Source organism: Neltuma alba, unplaced genomic scaffold (genome assembly GCF_004799145.2).
Source record: "Neltuma alba isolate B1F8T4 unplaced genomic scaffold, ASM479914v2 tig00000307_pilon, whole genome shotgun sequence".
In the NCBI taxonomy this organism is placed as follows: domain Eukaryota; kingdom Viridiplantae; phylum Streptophyta; class Magnoliopsida; order Fabales; family Fabaceae; genus Neltuma; species Neltuma alba.
In genome coordinates this window covers 275,544-300,000 of record NW_021632001.1, presented here as the reverse complement: position 1 = coordinate 300,000, position 24,457 = coordinate 275,544, and the positions used below count along the sequence as shown (strand labels likewise).

At 31.1% G+C, this 24,457-nt stretch overlaps 1 protein-coding gene across 1 annotated transcript; it reads right to left on the bottom strand.

Moving 5' to 3' along the window:
• Positions 1–23,636: 23,636 nt before the first annotated feature.
• LOC114720412 (UPF0481 protein At3g47200-like) lies at positions 23,637–24,134 on the bottom strand. Its single transcript, XM_028906088.1, has one exon. The coding sequence runs from the start codon at positions 24,132–24,134 to the stop codon at positions 23,637–23,639; it is 498 nt and encodes a 165-aa protein (XP_028761921.1).
• Positions 24,135–24,457: the final 323 nt, after the last annotated feature.

Sequence of the window (24,457 nt, the reverse complement as noted above, 5' to 3'; positions counted from 1 at the left end):
TTTTTCCTTATGCAAACGTCACTTTACATTATTGCAATATTTGCTTGAGAAAATCAAAAGGCTTAGCCACGTTTTAGAAAGGACTTCTCAACCAATGGACATTTTTCCTATAAATGAAATTTTTCAACCAATGATCTTTTATGGCACAAGCTTTAAATCTACCTTACCAACTCTACTATGGGAAGATAGAAAATATGGCTTAAACAAGGATTATAATTATAAGGCTACATGTTGCTGTCACAAACCTACTATATTTACGTGCATGAACTTGAGAGTTTTGCTTTTTATTTAGATATCTTAGAGGCAGGCTATGAAGACTTAATAAAATTACAGAACCAACACTGTATAGATGATAGAACGCTGAAATTAAAATATACAATAAGCTTTAAGTCTAATTCTCCAATACAACTTGAATGACAGAAAATATGGTTTGAACAATTGTGAGAATAAGAAGGGTTATTCCAGCTACCGAGGCCGCAGCATGCCAAGGAGTGTTGCCATAATCACGTTTTAGAGTGGCCTTCGTCTTGCGCCAAGGATCTTCGCAGTAGCCATTCAACCTTTGGCAGATATCGTAGTATTGAGAATTGAAAGTCACTCAAATGAAATTTACCGAAAGACCATTAACTAGTGAAGCAACACTATTGGGATCACCTAAACTGTTGCTGACTATTTTGTTGTGAATAAGGACATCAACATCTTTATAAGTGTCTATTAGACAATCCAATACATGAGCATAGTCACTAATGTAAGCAGCAAAAGGATAATGACACTGTTCGAATGCTATCATATTGCGAAACAAAAGTTCAGTGCTATCCTCCATTAGAAGTTTTGGAATTTCAAGCATGTCTCCTGATAATTTCAAGTCTAATAAACATTTGTTCTTACTAGCCTTCAACTTTATGCCTGCTTCTTGTAATGCGTTTGCACTGTATAAAAATCGATGGCTTCCAAACTCTGACAATCGATGCTGCTGAGGCTTGCTTATTGGCAAGTAAAACAATCTAATAAGATCTGCAAAATGCTTTATCTTAACATCAACATTAGGCTCTAATTTTTGTTTGTTATAATAATGAAAGAACTTATATGTGAGCCTAAGAAGTGAAGGGAGGCTACCGCGACGAGCAGGGGGAAAAGCTTTATCATACAACTCTTCAATAACAGAATGGAAGTTGATTCTCTAGTAAAATCAAATCTTTTAGTATATATGCTTGTAACCATGGCTGTCACAGTTTAGCATCATCGTTGCAAAACTGACGACATTCATGTTTCAACTTGATGAAGAGTTCAATGATGAAGCCAGCATCTATTAATGTTAGTTTCACAAGTTCTTGTTCAGTAAGGTTTACGGTCTCTGAATAAGAAGCACGGACTTTTGGCTCTAAATGTTTTACACAATGAACCAAGTCGTCCAAACTAGACTGAGCTCTTTGAGTAAACCTTTTGAAGAATATATATATATTTTTTTTATGCTTTTGCATATCTTGCAGACTCCCATTACCATAATGAAATGGGCCAATTGAAACAAATTTTGGAGTGTAAGCCTCTTCTTTAAGATGACGGAGTGTAAAAGGCACCTTGTAGATACAACAGTCTGGTAATAAAAGACCATCGCCACAATCTTGAATCATTTCTTCCATGTCTTTAGTCACCTCATCTTTCACCTATGAAGTGTGATTTAGGATGCTGTTTTATGTTCAAAACTCAATAGATATATATAGATATATCATATAACGACGAAAAAGGTTAAAAAAAAAAAAAGGAGGCTATAATGGGGTAGTAATGACAAGCAATCGAACAAGGTGCGAGAAAATTACAGAGAATGCAACGAAATTAAGAAAAGCCATGATGAATGCAAAGCACAGGATGCATGTTTTCTGACAAGCGTCTTTGAAAGTGAAACAAAATAAGGCTAAAAAGTCTAATAATTGAGAAATTAAACAGAACCAACCTTAAAAATTGTAAGCACAAAGAAATTAAAGAAAATAAGAAAGGATGCGTACGTGTTGTTGTTGCAAGTAATTGGAGGATAAATGTGTACGCTGAGATGAGAGAAGCGGTCGCTTCAGCTCCACCATTTGTTGAGCACTCTCAGAGTCAAGGTCTATTTCATTCATGCCATTAGGCATCTCCCAGTGAATCTTATTTATTGCTTCTGCCGTCTCAACCTAGTCAACAAACGACAGATCCACGCAACAGCGGCAAGCGGATGTGAAGAAGGAGAAGAAAGTCGATCTGCTCTGCTCAACAGCCCATACCAGAACCTCCAAAGTTATAATCTGACATAGGATTGAAATGTTAAGATAAATGTGTGAACATGACTTTATGAAAAGCAACCTTCTTAAACACACATAATCTGGAAATAAGCAATAAGAAATTTTTTTTAATATATAAGTAACTTATCAGCTTTGACGAAAACAATTGTGTTCATCTCATTAAGAGGCTGCGTTTCTGAAGATCCAAGTAAAATTTAAAAAAAAAAAATGACAGGCATGATGAGCGTAATAAGAAGGGTCAAAATGCACGCAATAGTACTCTAAAATATCGAGTAATGCAATTTTGTCTCTATTTTATTAAAATTAGTTCAATTTCACCCGTCAACTAACAAACATGAAAACGTCGGTTAACCCCTGACAGATTGTCTTTACACGTAATTAAGATTTTGTTGAATTGTTTGTCGGAGTTTGTGCATCTGGGAGTCAGAATGGCACCCAGCCCCCCCGTCGACTGCTCTAGCTAGCAAGGTCTTTCCAGTTCCGGTTGGTCCAACTACAAGGCATCCTTGGCAGAATAACCATAACGTTTGGGTCATCGATTACGACGACAGTGGCTCAGTGGCCATCCACAGTGGTGAGCTGAAGTGAAGGGTAACTATTTTGGCAACTTGAGTGCGACAAACATTATTCTTAACGTTCACGGATAATAATTCGAGTCTCGAGAAACAATAGGTCACGATAATTTAATTAACATAAACTTCATCTCTAATGTAACGATCTAATAGCTATATGCTTGTTCTTTTTAAATCATAAAATTGTCTTTAAAAAAAACCGACGAAACTTTCTTGGAAATATCCAAATTAACGTATGGATCTTAGTAGTCAATGGACCCTATAAATAATTAGGATATTGGGGAACACTGTATCAGGACGAGTGATAAAACTAGAGGCACCTTCGCATATTTCTATGGTGGTCATATTTAAATCCAATGCAAATAACCTACCCTGTAATATTTTACTACTTATGTCACCAAAAATAATGAATGATTTAGTAGTAAAGAAGGCGCGTGCTGTGGCTTACATTATTTCATGTTCAAAGCATGGATAAAATTTAAAATTTTCTAATTGATTAATGAACACTGGAATTCGTCAGAGGCATGTGATCGTTTATTCGTAGCCAAATTTCAGTATTATATTACACGGCAACAAATGCATTTAAAATTAAAACAAACTAAGTCCGGATGTTACGGGTTGCTTCTGTGATTTTTGTAGTCGCACATGAGAGAACTTTAAGGCGTTGTTTTGCGCAAATTTTTAGTATCTCATTTCATTTTTGTCGTGTTGGGTTTTTTAATATTTTCTCGTTATTTATTATTCATGGCACGGACTAATCTTCCAAAAATAAAAAAAGAATAGATCAAAACCTCTCAACTAAAAAGTTATTTCAAAATTTTTAATTTTTTGATATTATATATAAATATTCAATTTTTTATTATGTTATTTCAAAATGTTCAAAACTTTAAAGATTAAATGGTATTTGAACTACTCCATAAAGATTAAATGGTATTTGAACTAATCCAACATCCATAAAATTTTGCTTAAAACTATAATTATCATTTGCACATGCTTAATTTCTTTTCATAAGCAAACTCATATAGTTGAAAGGAATATAAAATGTAAATGATCTTTTAAAATAAAATTTTTTAGAATAAAGTGTAAAATTGAATGTATTGGTCAGAATTTTTCAACAATAATCAAGATACCATATATCATTTATTTAATTTGCAACACTCAAAATATGTCATTTGGAAAAAGAGTTACATATTATATGAATGCTTAATTTTTCTTTTTCAACTAATTTCTTATTTAGTCAAATTCAAAATAACTTCAAATACTAATAAATAAAATTTATTATCAATAAATCATAATAAATCATTCAAACTAATATTAAATAAGATCATATAAATAGGATATAAATGGACGATACATGAATAATATATTATTTCTTTAATTTGCACACAAATGGCACAATAAAGTATTAATATCATAATATCATGACTATCTTTTAGGCTGTTCTATTAATATAAAAATAAATTATATTCGTATTTCATATTCTTAAATATGCAAATAACTTGGCACAATAAATAAATATTTCAAAGTGACCAATAATTACATTTTGGTATATTTTGTTTCACACTACTCTTGGAATAATTATCAATATCTTAATATCAAATACTTATAATATGTTTCTACTCATCAATCACAAGAAATTTAAAGTACTATCATATAGCCTTCTGGGCTTTTGATTATGTTTTTTAGCTTTGACCAATTTGAGCATATTTCTTCATAAGACATTACTTGGGGCATCATAACTAAGTTTCATACTTTTCATAATATCTCTTGATCTTTTGGTTTCATAACCAATTTTAACATTTACCTTCAATGGATATACTTATCCATATGACTTCTGGTTATATTATAATATTTGCCCATAATTGTTTTTGACTATTGGAGTATCACTATCTCCTTAATTATGATTCAAAAAGCCAAGACCAAAGATCATTGCCCTTAAATTTTTAATTCCATTGATGCAATGTGGTCATGTTCTTTATCATTCTTACAGCCATGTTTCTTACTTTCAATAGTATATAATCAATTTCTTCAAACATTGATCTTCAGGACTATAGCAAAGATATTTCAAATAAAACTCTTTTATGCCATTTGATGTTTGGACCATTAGCTTTTAGGGCTTTGATATTTGTCACCAGTAGATTATCAAAGTGTCATAGATTTTTCTTGTCATGACATTTAAACGCACCCATATTATTTTTTTACAAAAGAACAATTGCAAAAATGATATGACTTCTGGTCATCTAATTACAAGATCAAAAGTATTATGGCTTCTAGCCATTCAATAAAATGAAATTAAAATAATATTGTAATGAAATAAATTAAATAAATTCAAATTCATAATCAAATATAAATAACAAATAAACCCAACTATAAATAACATTATATAATCATATATATAATACTGTGATAGATATAAAACGACATGATATAAACCAAATAGATATATGTAAATAAACAATGGAACAAGAAGTATTGAAAAAAATAAATAAATAACACAATATCCCAATGGGGAGATAACAGAATTAAAATGTATAAAAAGAATAAATTAATAAATAACATAAAAGAACAACATAATATATAGCAAATATATAGAAAATTAAAATTATACGTGATAATAAGATAAAAAGAATAATTGGGTAAGGAGAAGTTAGTAGAAAGTATTATCATATATAATAATTTACAAAAGGCTTGTACCTCAAATCTTTATAGCAAACTTCTGCTGATAACGTGTTATGAAAATAAGAAAGTTAGAGAGTAGAAAGAGAATAACAGAACAAGAATTGGGAGAAAAACAAGGAGTATTTATCATACGCATATGTGGTTACAAATTGTCTTGTATATCAGTATATGGCCTCTATTTATAAGCTCTCAACTATTAAAGTCTAATCTAATGGTTACAAAAAAATGAATAAGGGAATAACGACAGTAAACATGAAAGCTCCTCTAAAGTCATTCGTCGGGTGGTTATGGGTTTAGGACATTCAAAAATCAAAAATCCTATGAAGAATCCTAATGGACATCCACATATATATAATATTTATAACAGTTGATAAAGTTTTACGTATATTTTCAGCTTTTATTATTTTTATTTATTAACTATCAATTTATTAGAAATTGTAGAATAAATGTATGATTTATATTGATATTTTAAGATAATACTAAATAATTATATAATATCATATAATTATATTTATCATATTTTTAGACAAAAATGTGATTATATCTAATATATCTATAAGGATATCTTGATTAAGGTGTGAAGAAAAAATATACCATATGGATTGAGGATAAATTTATTAAATTTTTGTAGGCTTAATTATATGATTTATATATATTATCCATCTCTTCACCTCCCCAACACTCCAAACAAAATATAAATATCATATATATCTCATGCATACCCCCTCTCATCCTCTCTCTCTCATCTCACCCACTCCACATCATCTCTCTAACAAAAATAATGCACCAAGATCACATTATTTCTCAAACTCTCGCTCTAAATGCACTGATATGTGGAAATACTTTATTTATTGATAATATATTATATTCATGAACAAAATTATCACAAAGATATGATGAATTTTTGAAAAATATATTATCCATCTCTTCACCTCCCCAACACACCAAACAAAGTATAAATATCATATATCTCTTATGCATACCCCCTCTCAGCCTCCCTCTCTCACTCTCACCCACTCTACAACATCTCTCTAACAAAAAATAATGCACCAATATCACATTATTTCTCAAACTCTCTCGCTCCAAACACACCGATATATGAAAATACTTTATTGATAATATATTATATTCATGAACAAAACTATTGCAAAAATATGATGATTTTTTTGAAAATATATTATTCATTTCTTCACCTCCCCAACACACCAAACAAAATACAAATATCATATATCTTATGCACAACCCCTCTCATCCTCCCTCTCAGTCTCACCCACTCTACATCATCTCTCTAACAAAAATAATGCACCAACATCACATTATTTCTCAAACTCTCTCACTCTGAACATACTGATATGTGATAATACTTTATTTATTGATAATATTTAACATTCATGAACAAAATTATTGCAAAAATATGATGAGTTTTTTGGTGGGGACTTTCAGCGGTGACTTTGTTTTGTTGCCACTAAAACTGGTAAGTTTTGGCGGTGATATTTGCTATCACCACTAAAAGTGAAAATCTTTAGTAGTGACACAGAAAGTCACCGCAGAAGCTCGATACTTTTGGTAGCGACACAAAAAGTTGCTGCTGAAAGTCTAACTTTTGGTGGTAACATTATTTGTCATCATAGAAAGTCTGACTTTCAGCAGTGACTTTTGAAATTGCTGCCGAAAGTCATCACTAAAAGTCATATTTTTTTTAGTATAGGTAGATGTTTCCTAAGTAAGAAAGACTCTTGCTGCTGATGAATGCTTCACAAAACTCACCATATCATCCAAACCTATCAAAGCTTTTTGTGTATATATTATTTGTCATCTTTCTCTCGTGTAATTAGTTCGCCATCCGTCATCTCTCCCTGTCGTAGTAGGTCTCTCAGCATCTCTCCCCATTGCAAACTGTGTGTCGTTGTCTTGCATCCCTCCCTGTCACAAACTATACATCACCAACACGATTGACAACCTAAATGGCGAGTGTTAACAACCCAAGGGAAAGCTATTGACAACCTACACAATGTTGCTGACAACTAACTTTGTAGGATAACACAACCTCTAATCAAATAATATTATTATCATATATAACAACTTTAAGAATAAAACGGGAAGTTGTTTCAAGGCATTAACAAATTTAAGTACATAAAATTGGATTAGGGCAGAATTTTATTGCAGAGGTCCATTGACAATCTTAATAGTGAGTGTTAACAACCCAAGGGGAAGTTGGTGACAACCTAGGCAATGTCACTGATAACTGACTCTATAGGATAACATAACCCCCACATAACATCTAATTATAACCAAATAATATCATATAACAACTTTAACACTAAAATCATGTGTGAAGAAATTATGGAACACTGGAAGTACATGAAATTATCACTTTATATCAATAACTTAATTTAGACATTCACTGACAACCTCCACGGCATGTGATTACAAGTCCATGGCAACCTATTGACAAGTACAAGAAAATAGAAATATGACATTACATCGGATTACTTCCAGATGTCATTTACCATATATATATATATATATATATATATCTACAATGTAACAACACCAAACTTACAACCCATTCAAAAAAGTATAATGGTTGCATGTGTACCTAATGACCCCTTAACTTAAGTTGTGTGTAATGACATTTACAAAAAAAATACTGTCATATGCATTCACAAAAAAAAAAAACACAAAGAAGCCACCAAAAGAGCTCAACTTGAATTGGGATTCTTGCAAGTCTTTACAGTATAGCCTGGCTTATGGCATCATTCATAATGGCAAAGCTTTTTGTTTTGAAATTAAGATTTAGTCCTTCTCAAGTAGAACGATTGACAACAGACAAGCTATAGGGTTGTCAATGATAACCTTTGACCAATGCAATGACAACTTAAGAAGAACAATTGACAATAGACAATATTACTTCAAAATCAAAATAAGTAAATTTTACTTACACATGTTGCTCTTCTATTGAACCTCCAACATATTAGAGAAGGACAAATTCTTCCCAATATGGTGGCCTTTTAGCAAACGCAATATAAATACACTGTTGCTATAAAGTTTTTATACAAATGGTTTCAGCGTTAAAGTTGTTCTGTTATACTATTTGGTTATAATCCGATCTTATGTAGAGGATATGTTATTTTATAAAGTCATTTGTCAATGGACATTGCCTAGGTTGTCAACAGCTCCCCTTGGGTTATTAATATTTACCATTAAGATTGTCAATACATCTCTACAATAAAATTCTGCTATAATCCTATTGGGTTTAGTTAAAGTTGTTAATGTTTTGAAACTGCTTCCCATTTTTGCATTAACGTTATTATATTATACTATTTGGTTATAATTTGATGTTATGTGAAGGTTATGTTATCCCATAAAATTACTTGTCAGCGGACACTGTTTAGGTTGTCAATGGATCTCTGTAATAAAATTCTACTATAATCCTATTAGGTTTAGTTAAAGTTGTTCATGCCTTTCAACAGCTTTCCATTTTAGCGTTTAAATTGTTATATTATACTATTTAGTTATAATTTACTCTTATGTGGAGGTTATATTATTCTATAAAGTGAGTTGTTAGTGGATACTGCCTAGGTTGTCAACAACTGCCCATTGGGTTGTTAATACTTGTTGTCGAGGTTGTCAATCGCATTGGCAGAGGAAACTATGAATTGGGGACCTTAGATTTTGGAGGGATAGTGATGTCATTTTATAATTACAATATAATACTCTAAGGTCTCTTGGGACCTGCTATTAATTTTGACTTGTTTTGGGATTTTAGATGAATAAATTCTACTCCTTGAGACTTGTGTGTAATTTTCTCTATTAAGGTTGGTATCCCTATTTACTATGGATAATAATGTAATTTGCTTTTTACAAATTTAACGTGATGCATAGGTCCGTATAGGTGGGCATAAAGGGCATTTGAACTAGCTTTTCGGAAATAATTTTATGGTGTTAGAGGTGAGTATATGAGAGAAGTTTTTCTCGGCTAGCATAAAAGCATTTTTTTAAAATTAATTCTGATGTTTTCTAAACATCTCCACAAACATAGTTAACAATTCGCATTGGTTTTCGTTGTTAGCTACAAAATCTTGATCTTGAGTTTACATGGATGAAAAAAAAAAATTGTCTTTAGAAAAAGTTACTTTTAATTTAGCACAATAACGTCCTATTTGACATCATTTTGAAATAATTTATAAGTATATTTTATGTAAATTGAAACAAAACTTCTTTCACATGTTATCTTATATTTCACAGATTACAATTAAAAAACTACTCATAAATCATTCTAAACCATTCTTAATACTCAAATTTTACCTGCTCAAATAGCCACGTGAAAAAAATAGATATGCACACATTTACACAAATAATTAGGAGGCTATTAATATAGGTGTCTCTGACAAACTCAATTATTTTTATATATATTTTGATATCTTTTATATGAGTTTTGTCAACTTAATTAGTTCTTTTGGCCTTCATTGATTGTTAGTTGATTTAATATGTTTTATTTTGAATTATTATTTTATAGGGGCAAAATTGTCATATTTTGATTTAATTATGATTAATTGATTTTTAAGAACAATTAATGTTACCTTATTCTTGAATTCTGTTTGCATGTTTTTTTTGGAAGATTTAAAAATAAAAATAAAAATAAAAAAAAGAAAAAATATAATAAAAAAATAATTTAAAAAAAGGGAGCAAAACGTTGCGTTTTGGTTCCCCCAAATGACCTACTATTCATCATCATCTGTGGGACACAGGCACTCACCAACACGGATGGCGCGAGGGACCTGGAAAAACAGAGCAAGGCGTGAGGGACCGAAGGACCAGAAGAGGATTCAGCATGAGCGAACAGAGGCGCACACATGAATGGCGGTGAGCAAAGGCATGCGAACAGGGAGTGACGGCGGCTTCACCTTCTTCTTCTTTTCTTGGGCACGACAGAACCAGAAAGTCGAGACGCAGACACAAGCAGCGGAAAGCAGCAAGAGAGCTGGATGCGAGGCAAAAGAACACGAGACTTCACATTCCATCAACCCAATCCGCCATCACCGTTTTTATTGTCTCCTCCATGGAAGCTCACGACAGAATATTGATTACAGCAACTTTCACGGCTAATCGTGGCTAGAGTTTCATGATTCTCTAATTCAACAACAATAGTCATCAAAGGAAAGTTTTAGTTACTTTAATTTCCTATCTAATAATTGTTTAACAATTCTTAGGTTTTAGGATAGTTATTCTAATTATTAAAAAATTTGTATTGTTAAATCTGATTATCTTTGGATATTATTGTGGCTAGATTATTGCTTAGCATTTGATATTGGGCTGTTTATAGCTTTGATTTCAACTATAATGTTGTGGTTATAACATTTGCATTGATTTTAAAGTTAATATATTGTGATTTTCTAAGGTGGCTTGGAATTTTGGATCATATTGTCTTTTGTTAGTTTTAATTCTGTTGTCTTGGATTTAAGAGTTTTAATTAAGCATTAGTTTTTAGCATTCTTAATTCCATTTTACTATTCTGGTTGCAGTTAGTAAATTGAAATTTTGGAAAAATATTTTGTGACAATTCGAGGTGGCTCGGTTGTTGGATTAAAGCTTAATTATAATTCTTAATTTATTGTTTTAACTCCCACATCTTTTAGAGTGATAATTACTTGCATTGTTGAATTGGAGGATTGATTATTATCATTGTTATTTAATGTTTCATTTTCATTTTTTTTCATCTTCATTCATTTTAATCATTTTTATATAAAAAATTAAAAAAAAAGTATTTTAACTTCAATTTAATTCAAGTCATTTAGTTAACAATTCTTCAAAATCAAAAATCCTTTTTATAGTTTAGGTTATTTGGATCTTTTTATCAGGATTTAATTTTGTTTTCAGCTCCTCAAAATATGACCCGGATTGTGCACTATATTGCATTAATTCCATTAATTTTTTGAATAATCCCAAAGGACAAATTAACGACAATTATTTCAGCCTCCATTTCATTGGCCAATGTGTTTTACGTCATCTCATGACCACATCACCTCTTCCGTCAGTATTTTTGACTTCAGCCTTCTGTTTGCTGAATGCGCAGGAAACACATGCGTCGCGTTATAAAATTGCTCGCCAAGCTAGTACTCCCTTCGATTTAGTTTATAAGAGTCATTTAATTAAATCACGTAATTAAAAAATTAATTAAATTTAATAAAAAAACAATAAATATATAAAAATTATAATTTTTTTAAAATACTCTTATTCATGAAGGGAAGAGTATATAAAAAATTATTAAAATAAAAAAATTATTAAAGAGAAAGAATGTGTAATTGAAAGAGATGATAATCTGAAAAATAAGATAATAAATATATTAAGCATTAAAATAGATAATTAATAGGGGCAAACTAAGAAACAAGCCAAGAAAATTTTAAATATCTTGCAAATGCTTTTCATAAATAGGAACAAGATAAAAATGATAATAATTTCTTATAAAAAAAAAAAAAGATGGAGTGAGTATTACCGCCACAGAGTTATGGATATCTAACATATGAAGCTACTATATTAAATATGTAGGTGAACATAATCCCAATCCCAATGTCCCCAATTCATTTGCTTTTTTTTTGGATTTGTAGTTCAACCTAAGGTAAGCCTAGTTTCAACCCATCAAACCTAAACTTTATTATAATTTTTATACTGAATTACACAAATTAAAACTCTTCTAAACTTTGAATCATCTGCAAGTAACTATTAAAATTTAATAACAAACTTTTATCAGCTTTCAAGTCTATGTGGATAACCCTCATTATCAGTAATATACCCTCTTAAATTTTATTTTGTGCGCACATAGTCCCTCAAACTTTAATTGATATGTAAATAATCTCCCAAAATTTTAAGCCGTATGAGGGTAAGTAATGTACAAAATTAATCATACGAGCATTATTTGCATAAATATAAAGTTTAAGAGGTTCATTGTAAGGTTAAAAAGGTTATGGAGGTTATCTGTAGATGATTCAAAGTTCATGGCGGGAGCTTATGTATAATTTAGTCTAATTTTTATAACACAATATCCTTATTTGGGATTATCATATAAGCTTATAGAATTTCTTTATATACAGATAAACAATAATATGGTTTCTTTTGGTGAAGCTCTTAAAAAATTTAATTAAATAAATGCAAATTCTACTAGATTTTTAAGAGAAAATTTCTACAATATCAGCAACTTTTTGTCATCAAATTAAACTTTATATGAATCAAGTCTACTATAGTGACAAATTTTTAAGGTATATTTTCAATAACATTTGAAGTTAACTCATTGTACAACTATTTCAAAACAAGGATAATCCTGTAACTAATTATTTAGGATTATTAACTTTAAAAGTTTAAAAATTAAACTGCACGTCCCGACCTTATCACTAGTTATAAATATTTAGTGGTAATATAATCGACACTTGAGTTATAAATGATTAACAAGAAATGAGTGTAAACCATCCAAAAACCAATTTTAATATGTCATTTAGAATTAGACATATTAATGGTTCGCGCATCTCTTTAATTTTTAATTGACGTTTGACAAATTTGAATCACTAGCCTGTAGCCTGATCAAGCATTCATGGCTTGTAGTAGTAAGGTGGTGGTTGAACTTATTCTACAGACACGGAAGAATTTTCAAACTTTTGTCTTCTATTCCTCACATATCTAATTCCTTTAACTGCGACATTGTCTAATTTATGAATCTTTCAAATTAGATGTAACTAGTTAAAATTGTTTATCATTACTACTAGTATTATTTTTTGAGTTTTGACATCTCAATAAACAATTTTGAAATATCTCGTTTTAATTATTTATATTTGCTATGGACGCACACAAGTTAAAGGCAAAAAAAACTAGAAAAATGGGGAAGCTGAATATTCAGAAATTTTAATCAGTGAATATATGAACGATCTGTCTCCAAGGTCATGACTTTAGGGTAAGGGGGTTAAAGTATACATTTAGTTTTCTAAATTTACGTCAAATTTCAATTTAATTTTTTAAGTTTAAAAAATGTATATTTAGTTTCTTAATCTTAACGCCATTAGTTTTATTTAATAAAAAATGTTAGCTCAACAAATTTACATGGTGAGTTTGCAATTAAATACTGACAAAATATGCCCGACATTATAATTTGTTGATATATAATCATTTTATACCTTAAAATTTAATCATACTTGACCAACATTTAATTGTAAAGTCATATGTAAATTTGATGAATAAGCCATTTTGTTAAATAAAACTAACGGTGTTAAAATTAAGGAATGACTAAAAATATGCTTCATAAACTTAAGAGACTAAATTGAAATTTAATGTAAAGTTAGAGAATCAAACACATACTCCACCCTAAACGGGAAAAAAAAAAAAAAGCTCTAAAGTGAGGCAAGCTTTTAAAGAATTAATAAAAAAAATATAAAATTTATAGCAAATTATAAATAGAAAATTAAAATCGTATTATCTTGTAAATTTTTCACCAAAAACAATCAATTCTACTAGGCGTTTTGCTCTTCTATGGTTTCATTCCTTCATCATATCTTACCAGACAAAATATTGAAAAGATACTCTCTTCTATTATGAACCATACCAAACATGACCCGCTCCATTCCATCCTTCATTCATGTTCCATTTTAGTATTTATGTAAATCCAATGTCAATCTACCTACCCTAGCCTACCCTATGGGATTTTACTAATTATGTCACAAAAAATGAATAATTTAACAAGGTGCATGCTGTGCTTAAATTATTGATGTTCAAACCATGCATCCATATTAAAATTTTTTAATTTCTCAGTGAACATAGGAATTCATATTAGAGGCATGTGAATGTAGCCAATTTTCTATTATATTACACGACAATCATTATAATATATTAAATGTGTTAGCTTTCTATTGGCCAAGAAAAATTTGTTGGTTTTCCCCTGTAAAGTTCTTGCTTTTGCCGCAAAATGTCAAATTGTCATGCGTTGGGGGTGGGGGCTTCAAGAATTAAATATAAAGGTGAAAAGACTTGACGAAGTCCATATACCACAAGTGGCGATTTATGATGTTGTAATTGTAAAAGGGAGAATTACAAGGCGCTTTGATCGTCTTTTTCCACAATCAATTCTTAATGATTTTATTTTTGTTATCTTTTGGGAAAATCAGCAGATCTTTTTCATTCTTGTCGTTTGGGGTTTTTGATTTTCTCGTTATTTATCACTCATGGCACGAGAAGGATAGATCAAAAGTTCTTAACCACAAAATTATTTCAAATACCTTTTTAATATGATACATAACCCAAGTCAAGAATAATGTTCCCAAAGCATATTAAATCTAAAAGCTTGACTGCTAGATGATGTCAAGTATCGGTGAATCTTGATCTAACGTGATAAAGCTTCAACTTAGACAAAATTGAGCTTAATAAAGTATATATAAAAGTGAACAAAAAACCTATAAACTCAAGCCTTGATACCTGAGGTTAAAATGTTGTAACTTCTTTCCACTGATCGTTCTACTCAAATACCTACTCAAATACTTAATAAAGTATTTTTGTTTTGTTCTCATTCATTCCTTATAATTAAGTGGTATATATCAAAATCAGGTTTCGTCCTGTGCTTGTATAAAGACATCATTTGGAGCTCGTAATTGCATATTCTTTGAAGAGCAAGAAAGGATTGGCCCTAGTTGTAGCAGCACAGACTTGTGTGTTTCACACACCATTAAAGGAATGGATTCAATTTGGGATGATGGCCTTGGTTAAGGTTTAGTAGGGACTTGATATTTGTAACGTTTTCAACATGGAGGGAGCTTGTTTGTGTGGTCGATAATAGACTGACACTTTGGTTAAGATATTTAGGATTTCAAGTATAAGTGTAGACATGACTTGATGTGGAAAGTCTCGTATTGAATGGAATTGTTTTTAATAAAAACATATATATATAAATCTAGAAGGATTCATAAACTCAAACCTTAAAGTTTTGGGCTAAGACATGGTATCTTTAGAAGCGGTATCAAAGTTTGCTTTTATCTGGAACTTATATGGGGAGACATAAATTAGAGAAAATTTCATTCAATGCACTATTTAAATGTGTGCACCTCTCTTAATGGAAATTTAAACATTAGTTCATTATTTTATAAAAGACTAATCTCTTTCGTTAAATATTACTCCGTTGGTGTGAGGAGACAATTTTGAAACCTATGACTGCACCTCGCGTTTAGAGCCCAAAATGGGACTGTGTTATATCCTCTGAAGCCCACATGATTAGGCCGACCTAGGTCATGGTTGCAACAATAGGGGAGCCGATACTCATGTAGTTAATCATGGACTTGATTTTGAAGGGGGATACAAGAAGTAGGAGTAATAAGTTGAAGGCAAGTACTTGTTAGACTACTTGAAATTTTTAGGACATATTATTGTGATTAAACAATTTACATAATATGCTTTGCCAGTATTCCAAGTTTATCTGTTTTTGTTTTTTTTAAAAAACTAAAAAGAATATAAAAAGTAGATACATATGAAACACTTTTTTCTAATGTAAACATGTCTTTTACGTTGCAATATTTGCATGAGAAAATTATAAGGAGAATTGTTATAAAGTCCCAAAAAATGAACGTAATTACTAAAAAATCTTAATGATAATAGAACATCCTACAGTGACAAGTCGTAAGATAAAAGATGACAACTAGGACCGTTCATGGAATAGGACGGGATTTAATTTCCATCTCGGGACAGTACATCATGTCCAGTTTTCCCTTTATAAAAAAAATTATAATTTTATGTATGAATTCTTTTATGTTATAATGTTTATTTTTCATTAGGCTTCTAAAGATAAAAACATTATAAAAAATATTATGTAGGAAATCCAATTATGTAATATAACAAAGTATAAAAAATACCATAAAAACACACTATGTAATGGCTTTATAAATTTTTAAAAAGGAGATTTTGTTAAGATAACACTGCAAATTAAGAGCCAAAATCAAAATTATTATTGTTATTAATAAGTGAATTAAATAATCTAATAATCATTATTAATAAATAATTTTTTTAAAAAAATACTTGGGGTCCTCGTACCACGTCTTGTCCTATCCTAGTTACTATTCCGTCCCATATCGTGGCTGTCCGTCCCGAAATTGTTTTTGTACTGTCCTGTGCCGTCCCGAATCAACTAGGACTGGACAAGATGACTAGGACATGACAAGTTAAACACTTCTAATAACAACTGCTCAATTGTCATTGGGATTTATGGATAATTATTTTCTTTCCTTAAGACATCATTGTAATTCTCCCAAAATTATAAGGCTTAGACACCCTTTAGAATGACTTTTCAACTAATGAGCTTATAATCTAGTGGCATAAAAATCTTCCTATAACTGAGAGTTCGATCATTCAATCCCGCTTCTAAACTGAGGTTGTTAGTTTTCGCCTTCTAATTAAAAAGAATGAATGATTTTTTCACTAAGGAACGGAATGACTAGAAAAAGACCTTTTAAGCCATCTTTAATCCTTGAAAATGGTATTTACAGTCAAAAGATGCCTAGTCATAATTCTTTACCATTCTTCTCATAACTGTTCACAGCTTATCAACAAATTGTTCATAACTAATCGCAGTTAGTTAAACAGACGAGTGATATAGAGCTCTTCTCCATTTTCCACTATAGCTTCTATCTTGAATCTTTAATTTATAGATATGTCATGTAATATGCCTTCTTATTATTGCCATCAAATTGCCACCCCACAACTATATACGTCACATTAAATACTTGCACTTTAATGAAATTGTTTTAGAGGTCGCCACTTATAATTAAAAGTTAATTTTACGCTACTTATAATTAGTGTGTTCAAGAAATGAAGGGAAGCCACTGAAGGCCAAGTGGGAATGATATACTCCTCCGGTTCTTAATATAGGACCTAATTGTTAAGTTGATTTTGGTCCTAAATATTAGACCTATGTCTTATATTTATCAATTTTCCTAAATTATTCATATGGATACTCCCTCAATCATAATCAAATAGAAAAGGTTGGGAGGATAATAAGAAAGATAATTATAGTGTTTTAGGAAAAATAAATCATATTTCTTATAATTAACTAATTTATTTAACTTCCTTAATCTAATCAAATTAGTTAAATAGGTCTTATATTAAGGATCGGGAGAGTATTAAATAAGCCTTCAATAACAAAGAATGGCAATTGATTCGTAAGTAAAGTCAAATCCGTAAGTAGAATATCTTGCAAATATTGTTCTGATATTGTTAACATCATCTTTTACACCTTCATTCTTATATAGTTCCTCCAGAAGAGTTCAATGATAAAAAAAGAATTGACTAACAAAAGTTTCACAAGTCCCTTAGCACTACAAAAAATTTAACTTTTGGCAAAGACAAAAGTCACCACTAAAAGTCAAAAAGTCACCGCTGAGTCATTACCATAACGAGTGTCATTGATACTAATAAGTGGCGACAAATAATATCGCTGTTGAAAGTGACATTCAGTGGCAACAAATGTTGCCATCAAAAGTGGAAAAAAAAAAAACATAACACATCATCACTCCCCTGCCACATCGTACCATGCCATCCACCTACTTGCCACGTGTCGCCACATCATTGCTCCCACCATCTGTCACGTGTCTTCACATCATCAGCCCCACCACATTGCGCCATGTTAGCCCTTAATATTGTCACCTCCTAAATACACTTGCTCAGATTTGGACCCTCAACCTCCTTGTTGTTGTATTGAGCCTCCTGCCATGTGAACTGTGATTCTCATCTTTTTATTGCAAATTTATATATATATATATATATATATATGTGATACTCCCTCCGTCCCTTATTATAAGTTCTAATTTTTTGAATGGGTCTGTCTCTTTTTATGAGATCTTCTTTGAGTTTGTCTGAGCATTTAATGCTTTATTACCTATTTTACCCCTACTTTAATACATTTAATACATTCTTTTTCTTCACTTATCTCACTATTACTCTCTCACATTTACCCATATATTATATAAGGGTATATTTGGCAAAAAATTATATTTGCTACATATTAATTGCTTTTAACTAATTTTAACTGTTTTCTTAAATCTCGTAATTTAGTTAAAAGTATCTTATCTAAGAGACGGAGGGAGTATTATTCATAATATATATTTATTAATATATATTTGACATAAATATATATTATTGTATAAATATTTTAAAGTATACATATTTTAACGTATATGTTAATATTAGTATATATTATAAATATTATGTAAATATATATTAATATTATATCTTATATCTTAATATATATTGATAAACTATTTATAATATTCTTCTTAAATAAATTAAAGTATTTATGTAGTGAATGAAATATAATACATTCAATACATTTTTTATTCAGTTTATAATATTATTTAACATATTAATTAAGAATAAAAATTATTATTAAAACTAAAAAAGTCATTTACAGATTACGTCATGTATTTTTTTCATTGCTTGAAAAATTTATTTTTCATCTAAATTTTTACGTATATTTTCAGCTTTTATTATTTTTATTTGTTAACTATTAATTTATTAGAAATTTTAGAATAAATGTATGATTTATATTGATATTTTAAGATAATATTAAATAATTATATAATATCCTATCAATATATTTAATACATTTTTAGACAAAAATGTGATCTAATCTATCTATGAGGATATCCTGATTAAGGTGTGAAGAAAAAAATATACCATATGGCTTGAGGATAAATTTATTAAATTTTTATAGGCTTAATTATATGATTTACATTTATTATCCATCTCTTCACCTCCCCAACACATCAAACAAAATATAAATATCATATATCTCTTATGTACACCCCCACTCATCCTCCCTCTCTCATCTCACCCCCTCTACATCATCTCTTTAACAAAAATAATGCACCAAGATCACATTATTTCTCAAACTCTTGCTCTCAACACACCAATATGTGGAAATACTTTATTTATTGATAATATATTATATTCATGAACAAAATTGTTGCAAAAATATGATGAATTTTTGAAAATATATTATCCATCTCTTCACCTCCCAACACACCAAACAAAATATAAATATCATATATCTCTTATGCACATCCCCTCTCATCCTCCCTCTCACTCTCACCCACTCTACATCATCTCTCTAACAAAAAATAATGTACCAATATCACATTATTTCTCAAACTCTCTCGCTCCAAACACATCGATATGTGAAAATACTTTATTGATAATATATTATATTCATGAACAAAACTATTGCAAAAATATGATGATTTTTTTGAAAATATATTATTCATTTCTTCACCTCCCCAACGCTCCAAACAAAATACAAATATCATATATCTTATGCAAAACCCCTCTCATCCTCCCTCTCTCAATCTCACCCACTCTACATTATCTCTCTAACGAAAATAATGCACCAACATCACATTATTTCTCAAACCCTCTCACTCTAAACATACTAATATGTGAAAATACTTTATTTATTGATAATATATAATATTCATGAACAAAATTATCGCAAAAATATGATGATTTTTTTTGGGGGGGGGGAGACTTTCAGTGACAACAAAATATAGTCACCTCTAAAATTGGTAAGTTTTGGCGATGATATTGGTTGTCGCCATTGAAAGTGAAAATCTTTAGCGATGACATAGAAAGTCACTACAGAAGTTCAAAACCTTTGGTAGCAACACAAAAAGCCGCCTCTGAAAGTCAGACTGTCAGTGGTGACATTATTTGTCATAGCAGAAAGTCTAACTTTCAGGGGTGACTTTTGAAATCGCTGCCAAAAGTCGTCACTGAAAGTTATATTTTTTGTAGTGTAGGTAGATGTTTCTTGAGTAAGAAAGACTCTTGCCGCTGATGAATACTTCACAAAACTCACCATATCGTCCAAACCTATCAAAGCTTTTTGTGTATGTATATGTTTTGAAGAATATTTCTTGTGTCTTTCCATGTTTTGCACCTTCACACTGTGATAATGAAGAAGACCAACCGCAATAATCATTTGGGTGTAAGAGTCTTCTTCTTGTTTTCTTTTAAAAAAAAGAATTTCAGGGGGCACTTTGTAAATACAACATTCTGGCATTAACAAATTATAATAAGAAATATTCAAATGAATACGTACATTTTTCTTGTTTATTATGAAGTATGTGAATTTTCAAAAAGGATGCATGGCCATAAGCATGTGTGTGTGTGTATGAATCACATTCTGTGTGTATAATAATTTTTTATAAACTCAATAGTAAACCAATATTTAAACAAAACATGAAATAAGGAGTAGAACCATATTTCTATGGCTGCAAGGTGCAATTTTTGCTGTCAACAAAACCTGGTACCAAAAGAAATGCTTCACTAGTCACAAGTATATCATGCCAGTCATAACAACGTCAGAGGGACACAATTATCAAATTCCAATATTATACAAAGATTTCAATTTACTTCACTACTTGGAGGATAGAAAATATGATTTGAACAATGGTGAGAAAGAGTACAATTGCAGGAACAGAAGCAACAATTTGCCAAGGTGTACAACAATAATCATGTCTTAGAGTTGCCTTCATTTTGTGCCAAGGATTTTGATAATAGCCATTTAACCTTAGACAGATATCAAGGTATTCAGAACTGAAAGTTGAGTGAAAACAAGAAAAGGCTTCAGAATGATGCATAAATACGTGTTGTTGTTGCAAATAATTGGAGGATGAATTTGTAAGCTCCACCAATTGTTGAGCAGTCTCAGAGGCCAAGTCTTGTTGATTCATGCCATTAGGCATCTCCCAGTTAATCTCATTATGAATTGCTTGTGCCATTTAAACTTAGTCGAGAAACAACAGAACCACGCAAGAATGGTGAGCTGATCTGAAGCAGAAAAGAAAGTTGATATGCTCTGCTCAGCAATACACACGACACTCATTGAAGAAGGCTTATAATTATACTACATCCATTAAAAAGTAAAAAAAGATCCAAAAACAAAAGAAAAAGAAAGGAAATCTTCTATAGTCCCACTTGTTATCTGTATTCCACTTCTTTGAAAAGTTAGAGGAAAGAAAGCTGCTGTCTACTTGCTGGAAAGATTTTTGGCACTTTAAAAATGAGAATGGTAATATTGAATAGATTTCGATTAAATGAAACTTTTGTAATTTATCTTAATCATATGTTCCTAAACGTGCCTTGGTTGTTAAGAAGAAGCATATATACTACCTCCAGTTCGTACTATAAAAGCTAGTTAGATATTTAATTTGGTTCTAAATAAGATCTCAACTCACTTTATCTCCTATATTTATCAATTTCTCCTCAAGTAATCCCCAAGTGATTACATCTGTTAAGGAGTTTTCATTGATAACTCTAATGCATATGATTAATAAGAATATTTTAGGGAAGACAACACTCATTTATTACAACTAACTAACTTAACTAATTTTCTTAATTTTTGTAAATGAGTTATCTAGCTCTTATGTTAAGAACCAGAAGTAGTAGTATATAACTAATTTATATGGTTAATTTGCAAAATAATTATGAATTTGGAATATTATGGTGAACAATTTGGTACATTGAGTACATTGGAAAGTTGTATGTTCCTCCTACTAATTATAGATTTTATGGGCTCTCAAAAATAAATATTAGCTACCAACTCAGGTTGTCACTTGTGTAAGGGCATGTTTACTGATCAATCTTTTTCTTTTTGGCAATTAAGAATCTTAGGCCTTGTAAATTGATCATTACCACTCCAGTCCTAAATATAAGTCACCACTCATAATACATTTAATATTTATTTTTTTAATTTTATTCTTATTTAATTTTTACTAAAAAGAGATAAGAGTGAGATATGAGAATAATTCGTAAGTATAGAATTAAAATTTGAAAAATTTTGTTAATTTAATACACTGTTTGGTATGAAAAAATGTGTTACAAATGACTTGTATTAAAAATTGGGGTGGCATTATGTAAAGAAACGTGGACAGAAAATAGCGCGCAAAGACCCTGACTTTTTAAGACCGCGCTAATCGCCACCTTTTTTTTTTTTTTTTTTTCCGGGGGATGGAAGGGAAAACAGAAAAGCAAACTGCCGTACCAAAACATCGAAGACAAAAAGCAACTCCGTAAGTGGTCAAGGGCACGCTTCGCTAGGCAATCAGCTTCAGCAATTTATTAAGCTCCAGTGTTCTTGCTCTTCGCTTCTTCCTCCACATATCAGATCTAGAGCCCAGCATCCCATGCAGATTTCATTGCCATTAAACAAGCCCAAATCTCTGTTGCTAGTGCATCTCCAGCTCCCAAGTTGAACATAAAAGCTGCCAGTCTGGCTCCATTGTGGTACGTGATTAATCCCCCACAGCTCGCTTGTCCGGTTAGATGAGAATGGGCGCCATCTACAAATAAGCTCATCTATCCATTTCTAGTCTCACTAGTCTCATGCTGCTCCGATTGAGTATCTTTCAAATTCACCTGGTGCAGTAACCCCAAAAAAAAAAAAAAACAGAAACGAAGAATGAGGATTGCAGTTGTTGTTGTTGTTGTTGTTATACAGATGGTGCAGCAGTAAAGGGAACATGAATTTTTAAGGACAGAACACTAAAATATACTATCAACCTTCAAATGTAGGTTGCTACTTTTATACTACTTGGAGGATGGAACATGTAGTTTGAGCGATAGTGAGAATGAGGAGTATGATTGCGGCAAAAGAAGCCACGGTTTGCCAGGGTGTATTGCAGTAATCTCTCCTCAAAGTTGCCTTTCTCTTATGCCATGGATCTTGATAAAACTTACTGAACCTTCTGCAGATGTCAAGGTATTCAACATTGACATTGTGTTGAGTTATATTTTTCCAAAGACCATTAAATAACGTAGCAACCTCATTGGTGTTACTTAGCCAGTTGTGGATAATCTATTTATGAGCGAGAACCTCCACATCTTTATTTGTGTTGACTAGGCTATCCAATACATAAATATAGTCAGTAAAATATGATTCCCAAGGATAATGACACTGTTCTAAAGCTATCAAATTACGGAACAAAGTTTCAGTCCCGTCTTCGACATGAATTTGAGGAATCTCTAGAACATATCTTGAAAACTTCAAGTCTAGTAAGCACTTGCTTGTGCTCACCTTCAACTTCACTCCTGCCTCTTATAACTCGTTTGCACCATACATGAGCCTATCGGGTCCATCCCCTTTGAATCGATCCCTTATTGGATGGGTTCTCGATAAGTAAAATAATCTCAAAGGATCTGTGAAATGCTCTTTCTTGTGATTAGACTCTAACCTTTGCATGTTAAGATAGTCAAAGAAGGGATATGTAAGCTCAAGAAATGAAGGGAGATTGCCTCTATGGTTACAAGGAAATGCTATATTGTATAGCTCTTCAAGGAAAAAGAATGGACGTTGATTTTGAAGTAAAAGTAAATCATTATCTACGTCATCCTCCAACCATGACTGTGATAGTTTAGCATCGTGTTTCATGTGACCTCTGTGTTTCATAGTAAAGAGTTGAATGATGAAAGCAGAATCCACTAATATCAGTTTCACAAAATCCTTCTTGCTATAGTTGATGCTCTCAAGATAAGAAGCACGGACCATTGGCTCAGACTGTTTTGCTAAGTCAGCCAAAGTGTCCAAGTCTATCATAGCGTTTTGTGCAAATCTTTTAAACATTATTTCTTTGTGCCTCTCCATATCTTGCAGCCTTACATCGCCGGAAAGGACCAATGGAAACGATCACAGGAGCGTAATCTTCTTCTTTTAGAAGACGATCTTTGGGGGCACCTTGTAGATACAGCGCAAAGGGGACAAGAGACCATGTTCACTAATCTCTGTCAATGCTTTTATGTCTATTTTGATCACCCCATCTTCCGTCTACATATAATAAATCAATTTAGATTCAGAAGGAAAGCAGAAATTGCACATTAACAAAGCAATATAATGAAGGTGACCCTAAAGCTTGGGAAATA

Excerpts from the sequence above, each read along its gene's own strand:
- LOC114720412 (XM_028906088.1), bottom strand. The coding sequence starts at position 24,134 with ATGATAGACTTGGACACTTTGGCTGACTTAGCAAAACAGTCTGAGCCA.